Genomic DNA, 20,473 nt, shown 5'->3' on the forward strand with positions numbered 1-20,473 from the left:
AGCATTATAAATGCCTGTTTTGCATATTATAGAAAACAAACATACAAAGCAATTTACACATGTATTTGAAGAAACAAAGTTGTCTAAAATAAACACTAATAAAAATACAGACAGTTATATATTGGCTTTAATTAAAAGGAACGGTTTAACAATTTGGGAAATACACTTTTTTGCTGAGATTAACATCAGAAGGTCAATGCCACTCTGATGTCTTTCGATTAAATATGAAACTAAAGCTAGGAGCTGTACCGGTTCCGTGGATTAGACAAACAACATGCATGCTACTTAGTGAGCTTTTTCAAATAGTGGTTGCATTCATTGTTTTTATGTTGTCATTTAACTCTCAGCAAGAAAGCAAATAACAGTATTCCCAAAATATTGAACATTTATTCACAGCAATAAATATCACACTAAAAGGCTCTGAACATCCGGTGTATGAGTTAATCTGGCTGATTAGAATGCTTCCCAGGACTGTGTGGGTGTGGATAGACTGTAGCTATGTTTCTACCTACTTGTCAATCAAATTATCTCTAGGTTGCTAAAAACATTTGTGTAAATAAAGCTGGTGAAGGTGTGTTTTCATTGGATGGATTGAAAGGGAATAAAAACCTGTGCATAATGACACCACATGCTGTTTTGCGGTCAAAATAGTATATTGAACAATTTTCTTTTTTTTTTTTTAAATGTATTTTGTTTTCCTACCTACAGATGAAAATATTGCACGTGTTGTAATAGTGCTTATGTGCCCGTTGATAGTGACGTATAAAGCAATAATAAGACACCAACGACGCTATGAAAGGATGATGCAGATGCAAAATAAATTCCAGACGACTTCGATTTTTGCTATCAAATATAGCCATTATATTTCACTTGTAAATTAATTTTTAAAAGTCTTTTGTGTCTTCATTCACCCACTTATATCCGTCTTTATTGACACCCGCCATGTCTGCAAAGAAAGCGGAAATATGTGGCGCAAATGACCTAAAACAACTTTTTATTCATTTTCTGTGGCAGGTTGTAACCATAAAATGACATGAAACGTAAATTGCAATTCATTATTTATTCAGCAATTAACGTTTCCATCAGCATTTACAGCATAAGCCGTTTACAGATTAACAGAAAATCCGATGAGATCGAACATACAAACTTTGGGTCGATATTCATGAAATATAATCCAATTCCTGTTTCCATAAGGCCTTTTTTATTTGATCCTAATTAATTTGCATAAAAACGTGTGGATGGAAATACGGCTTACGACTAACTGATATCTTACGGAGTTTCTATTAGCTTTGTTGCATCTGTTAGGGGAGGACAAATGACATCTTTATCATTCTTATTGGTAGATGAATATGTGTGACCTAATAAATTCCCGCTAAAAAAGTTCTGGCCCGCCTTCGACCTTAGCAGAGGTCTAATCAGCCAGGATAACTGAACCACCTGAGTGGGTGTTCAGAGGGTTTAACCCAGATTCTCGGCTGCGTTCTCGCTGAGCCGCGGTTTTGTTCCATCCTCTGTCACACGCCATACCACACCGGGAGGGTCTCAGAAACAGAGCGCCTTGGCTGCCGGACACGCAGACTTTATTGTCTCTACAAGTACTTGAAAGAACAATCAAGTGTTTAATAAGTGTGCATCTAACTTACACTCCTGCATTTAAACCCCATGCCTTCTGTTCTGTGGCTCTTGGGTGGGGGGCACACTAAATTGACTGGGTGTTCTCGCTGTACCACTTCTGTCCCTGGCTGTCTGAACGCACCGCGGCTCACATAAAAACAGACCTGGCGCGTGTCTTTAGCGAAGCGGGGAGTCTTTTCACGCAAGCTTCTAGGATGCAGCATAACACGGCTGCTCAAATATCAAGCATCGACTTGAATGGCTGCGGTCGCTCGCGGGGCCAGTGCTGCCTCCGGAACGCAGCCCGGTGGAAAGTAGGGGTAACAGCGATGGACCGGTAATAGGAGCCCTGTTTACCTGGTTGATGGTGACCTCATCGGTGTTTCCGGTCTTCTCTGACAGAAAGACCACGTCTTTGTGGGGGGACTCCTGCAACACAATTAAACAATAACAAGGTTCACTCCCAAGGCAATGAACTAAAACACAACAGCGCCGTGTCAACTGCCTCTGACAATACACACTCACATATTGGTCTTCCGCCTCTTCTTTAATCTTCTTCTTCTTCTTCTTTGCACCAGGTCCAGAACTCACAGCCTCCACTTGTGTTCCCTCCTTAGTGGAGCTCTTCTTCCTTTTGCTCTTTTTGCCTGTTGTGTCACTACTCTGCTCAACGTCTTCACATTTGATTACTAATGGTTCTTCCTCTTCTCCCTTTGAATTTCCTCTTTTCCTTTTCTTCTTCTTTGGCGCTGTCTCTTCTACTTCGCTGACCTCCACAGAAGCTTTTCTACCCTTTTTCCCTCCCCCTTTCTTCTTTAGCTCTGTATCCTCTGCATTGATGATAATCTCACTCTCTGTGGATTTGGCTTTCTTCTTGTTGTGCAGATTGTCTTTTTCCACTGTTTTGCCTACCTTTTTGTTCTTTTTTTTCAACTTTACCTCTTCAACCTCACCAGACTCTTGCTGTGGTGTTCCTCGCTTCACTCCATTCTCAGTCACTCTCACTTTAGCTGGATTTTTCTTTTTTGTCACACTAATTCCATCCATAGCTTCTGTTTCATCATCAACAGTAGTTTTTTTCTTCTTCTTCGTCTCTTTAACTTGCTTCTCACTCTGCTCTGTGTTTACAACTATAATGTGTTTTCCCTTCTTGGCTTTCTTTGGATTTTTATGCTTTTCAGCTTGCTCTTCGTCCTCCTCTTCTTTCTCCATCTTTTCATTTTCTGGTTTGATATGTGCAGACTTGTTTTTTACTTTCTTCTCCTTCCTCTGTTTCTTTTCCACTTCTTCTTTTACTGAACTGAACTGTTTAGTTTCCACTTGATTCTTAGCCAGCTGCTGCTTCTTCTTCTTCTTCTTCTTGGTGACTTCTTTGCCATTTTCATTATTGACATCAGAACCACTGACCGCATCAGTCAAAGATTCAGTGACAATTTTCCTCTTCTTCTTTTTTTTCTGTTCTTTCTTTTCACCACCTCCATCAGAAGACTCCTTATCTGTATCTATAACAATAACATCTACTTTTTTACCCTTCTTCTTTTCTTTTTTCACCTCTGCTATGCTCCCATCATCAACAGTAAAGTTTTTCTTTTCCGGGAGAGAGGCTTGTCCTTTCTTGTGTTTCGTCTTCTTATTTGCAAAATTATGCTCACTCGTCGCTTCCCGCGTCTCCATTTTCTCCACAGCAACAGACCTCTGGCTTGTCTGGTGAGAGAAATACAATTACTGCATAAAAAAAAACATTTTTTTGATATTTGCATAACTAGGCTCATAAGCTTTGTGTGTATGTGCTAGTGTGATTAACAGAAAAGGAAACACTAACCAAGGGTTTGGCTAGCTGCCTGGGCTGGGACTGCTGATCAATGTCTCTTTGCAAGGCAAGTCGCTTCGCCTGCAGAGAACAGAGCAGAATTGTGCTAAAATGTTTATGAAAATGCACCATAGAAAAACTATTTTCTCTATCAGCAAACATGTTTTCAAAGACCTCACATGTATGCATCGATCTGTGTGTGTCAGCCAATTCAAACTCTGCACAGGTGGAACTTTGCTACAGGTTCTACTTATGTAATCGTACATTTTGGACTGTTACAGTTAAAGAAAACGTACATTTAAATGCAACTGTCAGGCTTCCATGGCTACGTGTAGTGTTGTTTTAGCACACTGTCACACAGTACAACCTATGTGAAGGGTTATGTAAAGTGCAGCTAAGGTTTCAATCCTGGATTACTTCTTCGCACGTGTTACTTTTCAGCACAAATTAGTCGAATTCAATTGAATATCTGTTATTACAAAACGGTACCTGGTCAACGATAACCTCATTGGATTTACGTGCACACTTTTCAGAAACAAAGATCACGTCCTCATCGGAATCCGTCTGAAACAAACAGTGAACAGTGTTCTGATGTGAACATGCTTTCAGTCCCACTGTTATTACCTGGGTTAAGGTTCGTCCACAACACCTAACGTTACACTTAAATGAATACTTGATGATTTACGACACATTAAGATGAAAGTATTAACACAGTACCAACACTTTTAAAGCAGAATTAGTTGGTCACGTTTAATTATAGCACTCTCTTGGAAAATCGTGCTAACATTAGCTAGCCGCTAACAGCAACTAACGTGAAGTCGCAGCTATAAGGTTAAACCAATGAAGAAACCCAATAATGAGTCAGCCAGACGGTGAGACTTGTTATCATAGGTGCACAATGCATTATGAAATGTAAACTTAATGAGCGGTTAACTTACTTTGTATCATCTGATAATACCATAGACAGTAGAACAAATCACGTGGATAACCGGTTACTCTCTTAACCTGGAAGTAGTTTTCCTCTTTCCTGTTAGCGACGAGCCAAGCGTCCGTAGCAACGACGCCGCGCTAGTGACAACACATTCCGGAGTTTTACCGAATAGTTATGGGACAACCGGCTGTTTTACGAGATTCGGTTCAACCGGACGGTCGTTGGTTGGCCTAACCAGTTAAAAGATTTGTTCACCGGTTAACTTAACATAACTACCAAGATAAAATGACGTGTATTTGTACATGTAGGCCACCCCCGCGATAATGTGTGAATTGCCAAGAACAAAATCATCTAAGATCCACTAGAAACAAGGCTTGGTTAAAAACTCAAACATGCCCAGAACCAAGACACCGCTTGATTCCGTTAGACAGAGGTTGCACGGTTACATGTGGCCTTAAGCTAGTAGCGTTGTGCGCAGTCTCCAATCTACAACTCTTTCTTTTTTCATAACGGAAACCCAAAAATGGCGAGTAGCGTCGAGGCGAGGTAAGCAGCAGGTACCATGTAGTGGAAAAAACGCCATTTTTGCCACTGCCTCTGACAATTGTTTTGTAACTGTTTCGAATCTAACGGTCACACCCAATTCACACAGCTAGTTGCGAGGTGTGGTAGAGGTGAGATATAGTAGGCAGGGGTGGAACTATATATCTCCTTTTTTTATTCTTCACACCTTTCTGTTTGTGGAAAAAAGTACAACAGCACGAATATGGTGGAGAGACCATATGAGGAGAGACAGAAAGTGTGCAACATTATCCCCAATTCAACAAGTATCAAATCTTGCTTTCATGTGTACCAGCACTTTTTGTCCTTATGCCTTCAAGTGTGGACACAAACCTAAAATTGTTTTAAACACTTGTCCTTCAATTTTTGCCAGGAATCAGTCTAAGCCCCTGCCTCTATCTTCAACCTCAGCCTCCATCTGCTACTTTTATAATACCACCCGCCACCAAAAATGTCTATCTCCATCTTTTGATAACATCTTTTGGGGTCCAGCTGGTGTCCCTGCTTCTGCCTACTACCTAAGACAGCCATCTGTAACCCCAGCATCCGACTGCAGCCCATGGCAGCTACATTTACAGCCTCTAACAGCCCAAGCACTTAGGATGCCATGACTTCAATATAGCACAGGTTACTTTTCTAACACTCCTACATACAGTAATATATTTTAGAACAGCTGCTCCATTGCTAGTTTTGATGGATAAGGCTATGAGGTGAACTGGCTCACAATTTAACACACCACAGAGAGGGGAGACATTGTGCATGCCTTCCCTTGGCTGATAAACAAGCCAAATTCCATTTACATGGTATACATTGTACAGCATTTCATGATTACTGACAATAATGAAATACCAGTGTGAAACCTATTCTATTCTGTGTATGATAAGAGCAATATGTGCTAATAATACTTTTGTAATGTCGTATAGATACACTTTTAAATTTATTTTTCTTCTAGACCCACTCTGAAAAGCTGGGTGTGAGCAGTTTTATTTAGGACCTATTTCCTTGCAACTGAATCACACCTACTATATATATATATATATATATATTGATTTATTTATTTTTTGATTTGTGGGTGAACTGTCTATTTAAATTGCAATGCATTGAGCTTACTCTGTCACCTTACATGTCTATACTCTGTTGTGTGTGTTTCACAGTAGTAGTTGATTGTATAATTGCATCTATGTGAAATGACATGCCTACAGTAAAATAGATCTATCTGTTTACCATAAGGACAGGTGGATGAAGAAAAATCTGTTCAATGACCAGACCAGAATTACCAGAAAATATGCACTGATGTATTAGCCACTTTGTGCGAATCACATTACAGACATTCATGTTATGCTGCCATGAAACAGTGACAGTACTATCATTATAAGAGCATCTCATTAGGAAAAACATTTTCACATTTTGATTATTTACATGATTAAGATTCAGTAATATAGGGTTAATACATAAAGATCCTGTGACAATAATATCTTCATGTTAATACCTCAGCACACACTTATACACAAAACAAATTATTTAGTTTAGTCTTATAGCAAGAAGAAATGGTCATAGCACAAACATGGTGGTGTTTTTTTGAACTGTATTTTAAATGGATGAAATATTCTGGATTGAATTCAGTGTTGCTCAGAAGATGAAAACTGGAACCCTCCAGTCAAGTAGGAAGTTGTCTTTTTACCTCAGATGCCAATGCATCTGAACAGCAGCCGCCAACAGGAAATCGGTATTGGCTTTTATATTACATGTCATTTAGCTGACGATTTTATCCAAAGCAACTTACAAAATTGCTATATATATATATATATATATGTGTGTGTGTGTGTGTGTGTGTGTGTGTCAGGTCACATGCCTCTGGAGCAACTGTGGGCTGATGTATCGCAGTGGGAATTGAACCCAGATCAATATCCACTGTGCCATCACCACCCACCCCTTGGAGCCAAACTTTGCCTTGTCACTAAGCTAAACACAGCGTTTTGTTTAGAATCTCTTCTAATTAAACTCACAGTGATGGATGACTCAATGTTTTCTATGCATTCAATGGAATTGTAAAGGTAATTTGATTAAAATTGAATTGATTTGATTAATTGAAAGAGATCCTGAATGCCAGAATATTAAGAGATGTTGCCATGCATCTCAAATACAATTTATAATGATCAGTAGCCTTGTTGTGTCCAAAGAAATCTTGGGGAAACACGAGTGGAACTGGTCGACAAAACAATCCAACATCAAGGTCAATTTATTAACTTTACCAAAGCTTCCTCTGCAGATAAGGTCTGCCCAGTTGTCATGGAATTGTAGTTGTTTTCATTTTCTGAGCCCTTCAGATAATTTCTGATGAAAATAATTAACTTTGAAACTCAACACTAAAACTGGGATTTATGTTACATATCAAAATTCTAGAAAACATTTAAAATACAATTCATTTTGACAAACAACATTACCTTCAAACTGCGCTTTTACATGCATCTCAAATGATCTGATAAAGTGCAAAATCCCAACCTCTAACAGTAAACCTTATATACTGCAGAATAGGTGTTGTGGTATTAAATGGCTTTTTAGGATATGGTTTTTAAAATCTACTTATCCATGAGCTGTAGACTCATCTTAACCTTTTAAATCACCAGATGATCCTCCAGAATTATAGCAGAATAATAGCACTGAGGATAGATGGAGCTATGGAGAGAAAAGTCCTTTTGGTATCACATGCTGGAAGTCCTTTGGGTTTTCCAGCATATCATACAGAGGCCAAGCAAGTTATGTGGGCGTATGCATGTAATTTACATAAACATCCTGACGGATTTTTTTTCTTAGATGGAGCTTGACGTCAAATAGAAAGCGAAAAAGAAGTGTAGGCTAGTTTTTTATGAAGCAAACATCACTGATGAACTGGCATCAATAAGTAACTGGCATCCGTAAGTAACAAAAAATGTTACTTCACCACATTCAAATCATCCTTTAAGTTTACTTTCTCGTTTAATGTGCCAATACCACATTACCTTAAATATGATAACATTAGCCTTCCTTATACACTCCTTGTCAGTGTATTTATTTACGTATTACAGTAAGACAATCTGCGCTGATCAAAATAATGCACTTTAAATTGCCCTCGCTTCATGACAAAATCTACTAAACTGTTGAAATTACGTCACTTTCGCTTCCCTCTCTTGTGATTTCATATCCAGTCTGCTGATGAAGAGGCAACCCAGAAAACGTCAGCAAAAAATACTATTAGGATTCATTCTAAAAATGTAAAATTCATACATGTGTGCAGAAACACGAATACATTAAACATTTTTTAACGCCGATCAACTCCATCCTGTGTGATATGTGATGGTTTTAATACATATCCGTCTTCTTAGGCAACAGGGAATTCTAATATTACACACCAGTGTTACACCAGTGTATCCTCTTCAAGTCTTGTCCTGTATCACCATAACCGTCGGCCAGTGTAGTTAACTGGGGCTGTGGGCATCTACAAGAGAGACAAACAAGTACTGAACATGGAGCCTGCAGGGATCCTGTGGTTAAATATTTAGTAAATGAGAATAAAGTACACAGAGTATGTGTTTTTCTTCCATACTTACTGTTCCACCATTCATGACCAGAGCCATCTCAGTGGGTTGGTAGACGTGACCTCTGAAGGCGATGCCAGGACGCGCACTCCCATGGCTGCTGTGGTATGTTCCACTTCGGAGAGCTGACAGATCAGCAAGGTAAAGCACACACACACAAGTTACAGGTGTCATGCTAAAAATGTTTTACATCTTCTAGATCATACTGATTCCAGTTTTTAGAGTAACTGCTATGATAGATGATTGTGCTACTGACTGATAAGAAGCAAACAGTGCTGCAAAATATATATATCTATATGTTTTTTTTACTGTATTGTAAAATCAACTTGCGCAATATACACATTGTGAAATGCTGCAACATGGCGATAGACACAAAGATTTTAAGTAGGAAACTGCACATTAAAATGTAATTGTCATTCCGTTTTTCTTTTCTATTTAATCCAATGTTAAATTTGTTCAGTTAAAGAATGTTGGAATTAAATTGTTTTAAAATTCAACAAGCAATTTGTATTTTAATACTGAAAGCAGCAGAAATGCAGAACTGGGTACATCAAATCTGTTTAATTATTGTAAGTAATAACGTTATCGCGTTATTCAACAACGTTATCGCATATTGCATAATTTGATCATATCGTGCAGCCCTAGCATACATGCATCAAACTTGAGGATGAAGGATTATTTGTCCAAACAGTAGGTAACTCCCTTCACACCTATATACCCACTCAGGGGACTAATTCAGGAACTTGAATTTGCAAATGCTTTGATACACGCCATGGCTCTTGCTCCATGGTTACAGTGGCTGAGGCTAAAGAGTATTGGAGTATTTGTAGTATTGTGCACCAAGCCAAACTGGCGGACATGGTCTCTCAGACACAACATTTTAATCATTAATACATTAGGGAGTGATTTTGGACGCAGGTACAGTTACTTTTCTGAGCATCAACCGCCGTCGCGACGCGTGGAAATGACAGGATATTGGCACTTTGAATTTCCCGATGAGTCTGATGTTTCAAAGACTTCATGAGGCAACCTGATTGTGAGTGAGTGTAGTGGGACTACAAGCAAGAGGCAACAAACCAAAGATATCTTCTGATGAGGTGCAGTGTGTCTATCTTGTATTTTTCTTTTATAATAAAACCAGTTAAATATTTATCCGTGACATGGTAGACAATAGTCATACAGTCAGGTGCACAATATCTATATCTAATGTTTGCTAACTTTAGCCAGTATTCACTACTACAAAACGAATGAGTGTCAAATGGTGCCCTGGTATGTTGTAGGCCTATTGCCTTTTATTTAAACAATTTGACTGCAAGAGTCAAATTGTGGTATTTGTTTCCTTCAAATGTCTCACTTGAAAGGAAAATTCCAGTTTTTGTCAACCTGGGTCTTATTTTCATATTTCTAGTCATCATTCCTAGCCCATATATCATCACAAGCTCTACTGCAGAACTGCAGAGACAGGTGGTTTACCGTCCATTAAATAAAGTAGCAGAAGACTTAACCCTTATCCTTTCAACCACAAAGTAAATCCTCTAGTGACTTGCTTACACTGTGTTACATGACTTTCTTTTCTGTATGACTCTGCTATTGTGAAAGTTGGACTGCTTTCCTATTCTTTGCACAGTCAGGTTCTCCGCCAGCCAGGAAATCCAGACCCAAATAACTCGCTGAGCAAATAGAAATTGTTCTCTTGCGAGAACTCTGGATTTCCAGTTCTCTTCCTCAGTCAGTCATAAATTGGCCAACCAATATCACCAGTCTCCTAAAGTCTACTTTCTTGCAAGACACTGTGAACCCGTTCTGCTACTGCCTCCTCTCTTCGTTTATCCTGGTTTATCGTGGCTTAGCTTTTTATCCATGCATTTGGATGCAGATACATTTGGAGATCAATCAAAGGAAAATGACTCGTACATTTTCCCTGTGGGCCACATTTTGCTGTAAACAAACCTACATGACACACCGAGAGACATGTTTTTAATATCTGGGCTGGATCTCATCCCCTCTATTTGATAACTCCTCGACTCCTTGTTCCTCAGCTGAACAGTAAGTTCCTGGTGAAGGCCATCTCAAAGATCGTATTTCTGCCCCGAGGGCCGAGCATCGAGGAGGGATCATCGAGGAACTATAGGCTAGGATACACAAGAGCAGCCTTCCCTGAAGCATTGCAGCTAAAGGAGTTGCTAACTCCACCCAAACAACTGACAATTTGTGACGCTTAAGAGGAAAAGACGTCTCATCCCTCTAAAACACATTTGCTCGTTGTCTCTCCTTCCACGATTACCTCACGTCTCTCCCGGGCCTCCTCGGTGGGAGGGACTAAGACGCGAGGAAGGGATGCAAATGAGGTTGTCGGGGAGGTAATGTAAGCGGCATGAGAAGCAGCCATGGTCATCTTTTAAGTTGAACAGGTCAATGATCTGCAGTCCAATGAATGGAAGTTAATCCATAGAGCATATCTATATTCACAGGTAGTGTTTAAAGAATGGGTCTGCATCGTTTGAGTATGAGTACTCACCTGCTCAAAACCATTCTGAGCCACCGCCTAAGTTAGGAGATAATCCTTACGATAAAGGCCTACTTTAGGACTGTTAGACCTTTGTCTAAGAGTGATTTGTCTCATTCCATTCATGTTTTAGAAAGATGAGTTACTAAGTATCAAATCACCCCACCAACAAGTGAAAACAATTTAATAGCACTAGAGATACAGAGATGAGATGACTCCACGCCCCTTGTCACTCTTTAAATTCATTGTAAATGACTGAATAAATTCAGCGGGACACATTTACCACCTTTTAAACTTATAAGATAGCTTACAGTATTGCAATATTTAAAATGTCAGAATCCATGATAGTTAGTTATTTTTGTTGTCTATTCCTTTTTGATGCCTATGCTTGGCACTGAATGCAGAAAACACAATTATTCCCAATATTTGGAGGGGAATCAAGGCAACATCCATCTTTGTTGTAAGTTGCTAGGCAACAATGACCTCATGACTTACCATAAAACACTTAAATGCCAATTTCTATAGACGTTGAAAATACAACCTAATGAGTTTTTGAAGGCAGCATTAGACCCAGGTTGAAAAAAAATGTGTTTCCTTTGAAAATGATTATTTATCTCTGTTAAACAAACATGCACAGGGGCATACACACACACACACACACACCCACACACACACACACAAACACACTCACACACACATACATACACATTACATAAGCCTACTTGCACCGTGCTCCTCCATAGAAAAAGCTTGGTTTTCAGGGAAGGGTCGGTGAGAGTGCGTGGGAAGCTCATCTCCGAAATGTGGAGGAGGGGACGTGTGAGTGGTGTCGAAGAAGTCCTGCGTGTTGGATTGTGGAGGGTTCCGAAGACATAAGTGCGCCTCTGGAATAGCGTGGAACAGCAGCAGGATCCAGCCCTGAATGACCAGGGCCACCGCCAGTGCAGGCTCATCCAACACCTTTACATCCTTCTTTGCTCCTCCTCCTAACCTCTCACCTTTCCCCTTTCCTCTCAGGGTTTGACTGCCATAAAGATAAAACCCCAGCCAAGCCACCCATAGCAATGCCGATGCCAGACTGGACAGAAAGAGCCAGAGAGCGTTACACTTCCATCTCCGTTTTTCACTACCTCCTTCTCTATCTTCTTCACTCCCACCTGCTCCTTCTGCCACCATCTCTCCCCCGCACAGCACCACCCCCAGAGAAAGCCCCATGGCTATGAGGAGCAGCCCCAGGGTGTAGCTGCATGTCAGAGCAAAGTCTAAAGGTGGATATTCGCAGGCTGGGTGACCCTCCCTGACTACAGTCAGCAAGACCCATTCAGCAGAGATGATCCCCTGAACCAAGGCCAAGGCCAGACCGAGTGCTGCCAGGGAGCTGCCCGGTGGGCTCGTCTTGCCAGCCACCAGCCTCCTGAGCCGCACACCCTGCACTAGCAAGCTGGAGAAGCAGAGAGCAAAAAGGGGTCCCCAGAAGGCCCTGCGGACCACACAGAGCACCTGGTTCTTCCCCACTAGGAAAGCCAGAGAGATGGAAAAGATCCCAAGGAGCGTGCCAAGGAGCAGGAGAAGAGGCCCCACGCCGGAGCGCCTGGCGTGGTCAGAAATGGAGCGCAGCTTGACTAGTAGGAGCACAGCGAGGACCACAGAGGTGACCCCACCGCTGCAGGCCATGGCCTCCAGAACCACACCCCACACTGACTCCAGGTCACACAGCACTCTGTATGGAGGTTCCACATCCACACTGCATCCCCGAGGAGGAGGTGGAGAAGGGTGGGAAGAGCCATAGTCGATCAGTAACAGGAGGCAGATGATGACCGGGCTGACGGCCATCTTAGAGAAACAGAAACAGAAAATATGTAGCAATGGGGAGAAAGGTACAGAGAGATACACAAGAGGTGTGATATTGTGCAGAAAATCCAGAGAGGAGGGGGGCAGGAAGGTAAATGTCGTGATGACTGTATATTAGTTCATACAGCATATTCATGAGTCACAATACACTGTAGAAACAGCAGTCAATATATTTAAGACCCAATACGCAGAGATATCAGAGATTGATATGTCAGAGAGAGTTTTTCTCTTTAACACACAAACACACACTCATGCACTCACAGCAAGAATAGAACTGCTTTTAGCACTGGGCAATGGTTTCCATGGAAACGAGAAACAGCGTGGGCTGACTACATCGCATACTGGGCTTTTGAGAAGTCGAGTTTCAGTACCCCACAGTACAGAGAAATGCACGAGTATGCACAGGCACATGCAAAATGTTTGTACTTACTTGTGAGGAACCTCATTGGCATTATGCATTCCCCCAGCTTTAACATTAGCCTAATTTTAACCTCTACCCCAATATCAAGTATATAATATCAACCCTCAAACAGTGTATCAGTGAGGCCATAACGTCACTTTTGAGAAATATCCTCACTGTCAAGATGTGAAACTTAACTTGGTCCAAACAAGAATAGGAGTATCAGAGCAAACACAAACAGACACAAAAATATACACACGTACATACAAAATAACACGCATTAAAATGTTTTAACTCTTCAAACTCACCTCAGATAAATTATTGACTTAAATTCTTGATTATTGACAGTGAAGGGGCATCATCATTGTTTTCCAGACTGCATCCCTTTGAACTAGTTTAAGCATTTTTTTTTTATAATCCGAGTTAATGAAATCCTTTAGGCAGCAGAAACAAAACGGTTTCCATTTTGCCTCTTACGTCGCTCTCTGTGCTCACAGCTGCCCCTGGTATAAAGTACAAAATAATGTCCTGCTGTTGCAGTGACACGTCCGGCTGCTCCAAGAAGAATCAACAATTATGATGCATGCCTTGATACTTCACACACCCACATAGTCAAATATATCTTCTATCTTGCTTTCACTCTTCTCTCTTGCTCCCTCTGTCCTCTTTCTATTCATTCCGTCTGCATGTCTGTGTTTTTCGCTCCCTGCTTCACGCTGAATCTGCGGAGGTGTCAACAGAGATGCAATCCCAGCTTTACTTCTGTTCACCCACACATGAGGAGTATGATCTGCTGATGCACCTGTCTAAACAAGAAGAAAATAGGAAATAAGTACAGTATATAAGCCTGCTCAATCACAGCCAATCCAGGATTAGTGACTCGTTATTTACCCACCTACGACTCCCATGTCTTCCTCATACCACTTATACAATTCTTTCTCACCAGAGCTGGATATTTTGATCAATAGATTGGACCAAAACAAATTAAGGTCTCTTCAGCAAATGTCCACTGACAGTGTGTGTGTGTGTGTTGCAGAGTGAAGATGGGCTTGGGAAAGAGAGGGGCTGATGGTCAATTTAAACACAGGTGAGCCCTGTGGCCATGTGACCATCCTACTAGAGAGTGTTACATAATACCTCTTGAAGACATGAATCAGCCAAGTCTTTCTTTGGAGTGGGGTAATCAGCGCTGGAGATGGCTTCATACGGCGACAGAAAGCGACACACGACATGAGGAAAATCATGATAGCAACCGCTGTACTAGCTAGCTAATCAAGTCAGTTTGGATCAATGTGAGAGATAGTGATGGTGACAGACATTAGTGAGCTCAAGTAACAGATAGGAGAAGCCGAAGCTGGTTTGTGGTACACAAATAAACTCACAGACAAACAGATGTAAGGAAATAAGTGCACACCTACACCATGCTGTGTGTCAGTCAAGAAGTCTGAGAGTCTGAGAATGTGATAGGGTTTTGGTTGTTAATAACAGATGAATAGAGTGATGAATGGGTTCTTCCTAAGTGTCCATTACACTCCCGGAAATTAGCCATACTAGCGGTGTTTCCCTGTTTCCAGTCTTTGTGCTAAGCTAAGCTAACAGCAGGTTCAACTTTCATATTTAGAAAGAAGGAATTGAGAGAGGTATCAAATCTTCTCATCTAACTCTTATCAAGAAAGTGAAACAGTACAGTTGCTGATATGTCAAACCAGACCTTTAAATCTGTCATTTACACCATTCTCCTTAGCAGAGAACCCAATAAATCAGATGAAAATCACAGGGTTTTAATGGGTCTGAGTCCACCCCTCTTAGTTGCCTTGAGAGAGAAACTGAATGTTTGCTAGGCTCTCACAGACATTACTACATAGATATACATGTGTACCTCAGGTAGTAATACATCATTAGTCATTGTCTTTAAAAGGTTTGGGAAACCTTCTCAGACTCAGCCAGGGTTAGATGTCTGGTGTGTCTTGTGTGGTTCTGTTTGGTTTTTTGTTTGCATCCTTTGACAGAGAACGAAGAAGACAGAGGTGGTAGACAACAGGGCAGAGAAGTGCTGACTAACTCAGGACATCAACCCTAATCTGTGTAATCCCGTAGTCACAGCCCAGCAGGGCCTTGTTAAATATGGCCCATCCCATAATCCCAGCCTCATCCCACCTCAACCACATCCAGATCACACACAGAGGGAAAGGGAGACTTGCTGGGGTGGATCTCTATGTTATGATTCTGTAACACCTTACTTCACAAAGAATTAAAAGCATCCACAGCTGGAGATCTGTAGTTACCCCATGTCGGCCATGAGGCAGTACAGGACATTTAGAATAGAATGCCTTGCCCTTAGGCATTAGTTATGAAGTCATCACGGTGTGTTTCAGTTGTCTTTAGAGACACGTTTCTGTCCAGTTGATTGAAGTCCTTTTGGGGGTGGTGCAAAGGTCTTTAAAGATATTCTTTCACTGCTAGTAGGTATAAAACAATGCACTTTATAAACAGGAAGTAGCAAGTGAACACAGCAATGTGTGAGATCAAAGAGTGCAGCTCACAGTCTGTTGGCTCTATCTGCTGTCTACTTGGAGAACTGCCGTCAGCTCCAGCCTGAGGTCACATTATATAGAACACTTTTGTTCAGTTTTGTTCTTAGCCTAGTAGAAAAACAACATAGAGGACCATAAATTTATTTATTATTTATTTCATGCTACTTCCTGTCCAGTTGACACCCTTCTGTGTATTTGTAGGTGAAATTGCAAACCAACAATCATACTACCACCTACTTTTTAGAGCATGTAACGTAGTGTCATGAAACCATGTAAAGACTATAAAAAGTAACAATGTAGGATACACAAATACATTTTCTGCTACAAATGCTCACTAAAATATATTTTCTATTAAATACAGCATAGAATTAACATAAAGAAAGACTTTATTACAGAATAGAACTTCAGACAACATTAACTACACCTGCGCCTTTCCTACTATGACATGTCAAAATGTCTGCAGTGAAAAAAGGTCTATTCTTAATAACGTCTATCACCTCCTTGCAGGAGTAAGTGTAACGGTTGTAGGGAATTGAGGACCCAAATGCATAGACTAGGCAGGCAGGCAGGAGAGAGTTTAATGAGGATTTAATAACCAAAATCACCAGGAAAATACAAAAAAGCGATCCAAACATGCAAAATTGCAAAAAAAAAACGAATGACATGCGAAGAACACACCAAGGCAGGCAAAAAACAAAGTCCAAATCCCCAAAAAAGTCCAAAGAGCAAAGTATACAAAAAACAGGAACACAGGGAATGGAACAGACTAGCAGGAATGTCCACAAACAAAATGATCTTACAAAGAACAAGGGGAAGACAAAGACTAAATACACAGGGTAACGAGGAAACACAAGGCGGGTGACACAAGGGCTGGAAAAGGGCGGGAAAACAAAGGAAGTAAAACAAGACTAGAATAGACAGAAACCCAGACTATCAAAATAAAACAGGAAACAGAACATACAGACACTCTAGGGAAAACAAGACAGGGACAACAACTACACAAGACAAAGGAGAAAACAAAAATAACAACATGAAACAGTAAACCTAGTAAATAACACAAATCACAATAATCACTGAAGAATATACAAACATGAGACAAAAACCCACAGTACCGAAACATAGAGAAAATACCGGAAACCGAAATATACACAACAGTAAGCACTTTTCAAACGTATGATTTACACACAAATTATTTCCATGCCATTCCATTCCATGTAACATTTCTTTGCCAGCATATGTTTGCGATAAAAGCCCACACATGCAGGGACCAGCATACCTGTGCTTTATTATAAAGAGAATTATGTAAAATTCACACATTCGTACACAACACGTTATTATTCTCCCTACCCCCTCGAGATAGCACGACAAGCCTAGTCTATTTTTTCACATTCATTAAAAGCAACAAAAACTGTTTATATGGGTTGCATTTTTATCATTATTGCCTTTTTTATTTACAAATTTAGAATTATGAGGCTTTTAATGTCACTTACTGTATGTTTTTAAATACCATCTATATTGACAGGGAACGGTTTAAGCAGTTTGAACCACATTCTGATAATGCAGATGTAAGAAAGATAAACAACAAATAAGTATTGGTTATTATTACATGGTTTTCATTTTGAGCTCAATAATGACATTTCAATAGTGATCATTGGTGATTTTTTCATTTGATTCATTTAATACAAGCAATGAATTGGTTATTATTGTGACAGAAAGCTTTCCATTAACAAAATGAATTTAATCAATAAATCTAATGTAATAATTATGTATTTACTATCTCCAATGTGTATGTTTCATAAAAACATAATTCCCCATCATGTTGACTGGAATATTGCATGCAACTTTTTTTCTTTTAAACAAAAATGTTTTACTCATTGGCCACACTTTCTGATTTTGAATGAATTTAAACAAAATCATTTAACATGCAATCAAAATTAAGATCTTGAAATATAAATGCAAAGCCAAATAATTTGTGACATTTCTTTGCACTCTTCAAAAAAAACACTGCAGTATAAAAGAATCCACTGGACAGATTTAATTTTAGTAATATAAGATTAGTATTTACCATCTTTCACACTTGCTTAACTTTAACACTGGGTTTGTTAGTACTGACTACAGAGTGACGAAGTTATAACCCACATTTGACACAAGTGAGTTCATGGCTACGTCTGATGTGTTTGCATATAGGGGTTTGGCTCCTGTTTAAAGGGTTTAGACTTTTCTACCTTTTGTTGGTGCTTCAGCAGAGAGGACACTGCAATGCTTTTCACATGCGTTTATGTACGTGCAGGACGTTGTTACAGACAGGGCAGACATGCTGCACATCCTTGCACTCCTTCACAAAGAAGGGGATGAGACAACAAGGCCAGATCCTGGTGAAGAGTGTGAGAAAAAAAGTAATACTTTAGCACGTATCATGTAAACTGTAAATGATTTAAAGCCGGTTCAGTTTATTGGTGTGTGTGTGTGTGTGTGCGTGTGTGCGTGTGTGCGTGTGTGCGTGTGCGCGCTAGGCTCTCCACTTACAAGAAGAATCCTAGTACGCCAACAATCAGCCAGGTGAGCATACCATTTGTGTACTCAATTTGCGTGACCACATTGTTTTGGCAGCGAGGACACGTCATCTGTCCAGGGTGGTCAGTTAGCCGCTGCTGCGGTACCACCGTCACCGGATTTACTGTGAGTGAGACACGCAACATCTTGTAACTCCCACTGGCAGTTTCCCATCATCTTACCGTTCCGTTACTGAATTTCAAGCTCACTGACTTTTTCCATTATTCTACAAATTCAAAGTTATTTTAATGTGTGCAAAACAGTTGGAGAGAAACACTCACCAGATTGAACTACCTGAGGTTGTTGTTGGAACACAGGTTGTTGAACTGGTAATGAGGAGACATTTACTGTATCTTGAGAAATGCTTAAAGATCAAACTTCCAAAAAGCTCCTACCACACGGACTGCAATAAAAACTGGACCCCCTCTTACTCCTCCAAACACTTTTTATTGTTGGTATGGATAGCACTGCCTGTAAATTCTTCCAGAGCTATCTTGATGGGAGACGCCAGTGTGTGAAACTGTGACCTTTGAGTCTGATGTGTTACCATCTTTAAGGGTGTACCGCAAGGGTTGATTCTGAGCCCTTTCCTTTTTAGCTAATACATAAATGATATTACTTTTACCCAAAAATACTGCCAAGTTCATAAGTATGCTGATGACACCATTGTTGATTGTGCAGCTGATTCTATACAATAAGCTGCTGAAAGACTGCAAGTTGCACTTCGAAATTTTAAGATTGTTGTATGCAGATAAGACTAAACATCATGCAACTCCCACAGACAGCTGCTATCCACACCTCACTATCCTATCACTATACTTCAAGCTCTGACTTTTTGCGTTATTCTGCAGTTATTATAACTTGTGAGAAACAGTTGGTGAGAGACAGTTACCTTGTTGAACAACCTGAGGTTGTTGTTGGAACTGGAAGGCAGGTTGTTGAACTGGTAATGAGAAGGACACATTGATCTTGAGAAAGTTGTAAAGAACAAGCTGGCAAAAGGCTCCTACCACTTGGACAATGACAGGAATAACTCAAGAATATAAGAGCCACATGGCCGATTCAGCTCAGTTGGTGGAGCAGGCGCACATAAGTTTACTCCTTGACGCAGGGGCCACGTGTTCGACTCTGACCTGTGGCCCTTTGCTGCATGCTTTGCCGCAAAAAAAATAAATAAAAAAATATACACAGCATTACACTGAAATATGCAAGTAAAATGAGAAGACGGTTAGTTGGCCACAGCTGCACCATCTGGTTTACTGTGAGGGATACACACACACACACAACACTCCCACAGAGAGCTACCATCCACACGTCCTCACCATCTTGTCACTGAACCCCAGGTATTCTGACTTTTTGTGTTATTCTGCAAATTCAAAGGTATTTTAATGTGTGCAAAACAGCTGGAGAGAAACACTCACCAGGTTGAATGACTTGAGGTTGTTGTTGGGGCATCTGGAAGACAGGTTGTTGAACTGGTAATGAGAAGGAGACATTTATCTTGAGAAAGGTTTAAAGAACAAGTTAATAAATCCATCTCTCAGTTCATTTAAGGCCTTGATAAAAGACTTCTATGTATCTTATGTGTATGCTTTATTTGCTGATTAAACTTTTTATCTGTTGTAATTAAATGTTAGTGTCTATTTGTTGAAATGTATGCTGTGCACTCAGCCCCATTGGAAATAGGGTCTCCTAATGGGCCACAAGTTAAATAAAGGTTTGAAATAAATTAAATGCTTTGCATTATTCTGCAAATTCAAAGTTATTTTAACTTGTGCAAAACAGTGGAGGAAACACTCACCAGGTTGAGAACTGATTGGGTTGTTGTGGGGCATCTGGAAGAAGGTTGTAGACCGGTAATGAGAAGGAGACATTTATCTTGAGAAAGGTTTAAAGAACAAGTTAATAAATCCATCTCTCAGTTCATTTAAGGCCTTGATAAAAGACTTCTATGTATCTTATTGTGTATGCTTTATTTGCTGATTTAAACTTTTTATCTGTTGTAATTTAAATGTTAGTGTCTATTTGTTGAAATGTATGCTGTGCACTCAGCCCCATTGGAAATAAGGGTCTCCCTCAATGGGCCACAAGTTTTAAATAAAGGTTTGAAATTAAATTAAATGCTATTGCATTATTCT

General features: G+C 40.1%; 3 protein-coding genes across 10 annotated transcripts in view; all 3 read right to left on the reverse strand.

Annotated features, from left to right (window-relative positions):
* knop1 (lysine-rich nucleolar protein 1) overlaps positions 1-4,833 on the reverse strand; it is a 22,980-nt gene extending 18,147 nt beyond the window's left edge. The window contains exons 1-6 of one of the 5 annotated variants that reach the window (XM_032539520.1): positions 4,363-4,829; positions 3,914-3,988; positions 3,437-3,505; positions 2,810-3,318; positions 2,140-2,776; positions 1,972-2,043 (exon numbers count right to left, since the gene is read on the reverse strand). In XM_032539520.1, coding sequence (XP_032395411.1) covers positions 1,972-2,043; positions 2,140-2,776; positions 2,810-3,288 — 1,188 coding nt within the window. In that variant the 5' untranslated portion in view covers positions 3,289-3,318; positions 3,437-3,505; positions 3,914-3,988; positions 4,363-4,829. Of the gene's footprint in view, positions 1-1,971; positions 2,047-2,139; positions 3,319-3,436; positions 3,506-3,913; positions 4,013-4,362 lie in introns of all 5 variants that reach the window. The other 4 variants (XM_032539493.1, XM_032539510.1, XM_032539501.1 and 1 more) reach the window with 4 other exon arrangements.
* A 2,488-nt stretch (positions 4,834-7,321) lies between these two features.
* On the reverse strand, positions 7,322-14,418 carry gprc5bb (G protein-coupled receptor, class C, group 5, member Bb). 4 transcript variants are annotated; one of them, XM_032539600.1, is made up of 5 exons: positions 14,192-14,418; positions 13,557-14,054; positions 11,720-12,830; positions 8,504-8,616; positions 7,322-8,391 (listed from the first exon to the last, which is right to left on the reverse strand). In XM_032539600.1, the coding sequence occupies exons 3-5, from the start codon at positions 12,828-12,830 to the stop codon at positions 8,347-8,349; spliced, it is 1,269 nt and encodes a 422-aa protein (XP_032395491.1). In that variant the 5' UTR covers positions 13,557-14,054; positions 14,192-14,418; the 3' UTR covers positions 7,322-8,346. The 4 variants fall into 4 exon arrangements, with proteins under 4 accessions (XP_032395491.1, XP_032395482.1, XP_032395476.1 ...); XM_032539591.1 differs by having other exon boundaries at positions 14,144-14,418; XM_032539585.1 differs by having other exon boundaries at positions 13,557-14,418.
* Positions 14,419-17,632: 3,214 nt separating this feature from the next.
* The window catches only part of LOC116704278 (lipopolysaccharide-induced tumor necrosis factor-alpha factor homolog), an 8,479-nt gene continuing 5,638 nt past the window's right edge, over positions 17,633-20,473 (reverse strand). The window contains exons 4-8 of the mRNA XM_032539622.1: positions 19,757-19,810; positions 19,228-19,278; positions 18,617-18,661; positions 18,309-18,459; positions 17,633-18,154 (exon numbers count right to left, since the gene is read on the reverse strand). Of these exons, the coding sequence (XP_032395513.1) occupies positions 18,049-18,154; positions 18,309-18,459; positions 18,617-18,661; positions 19,228-19,278; positions 19,757-19,810 (407 nt within the window). The 3' untranslated portion in view covers positions 17,633-18,048. The remainder of the gene's footprint in view (positions 18,155-18,308; positions 18,460-18,616; positions 18,662-19,227; positions 19,279-19,756; positions 19,811-20,473) is intronic.

This window comes from Etheostoma spectabile, chromosome 2 (genome assembly GCF_008692095.1).
Source record: "Etheostoma spectabile isolate EspeVRDwgs_2016 chromosome 2, UIUC_Espe_1.0, whole genome shotgun sequence".
Taxonomy (NCBI): domain Eukaryota; kingdom Metazoa; phylum Chordata; class Actinopteri; order Perciformes; family Percidae; genus Etheostoma; species Etheostoma spectabile.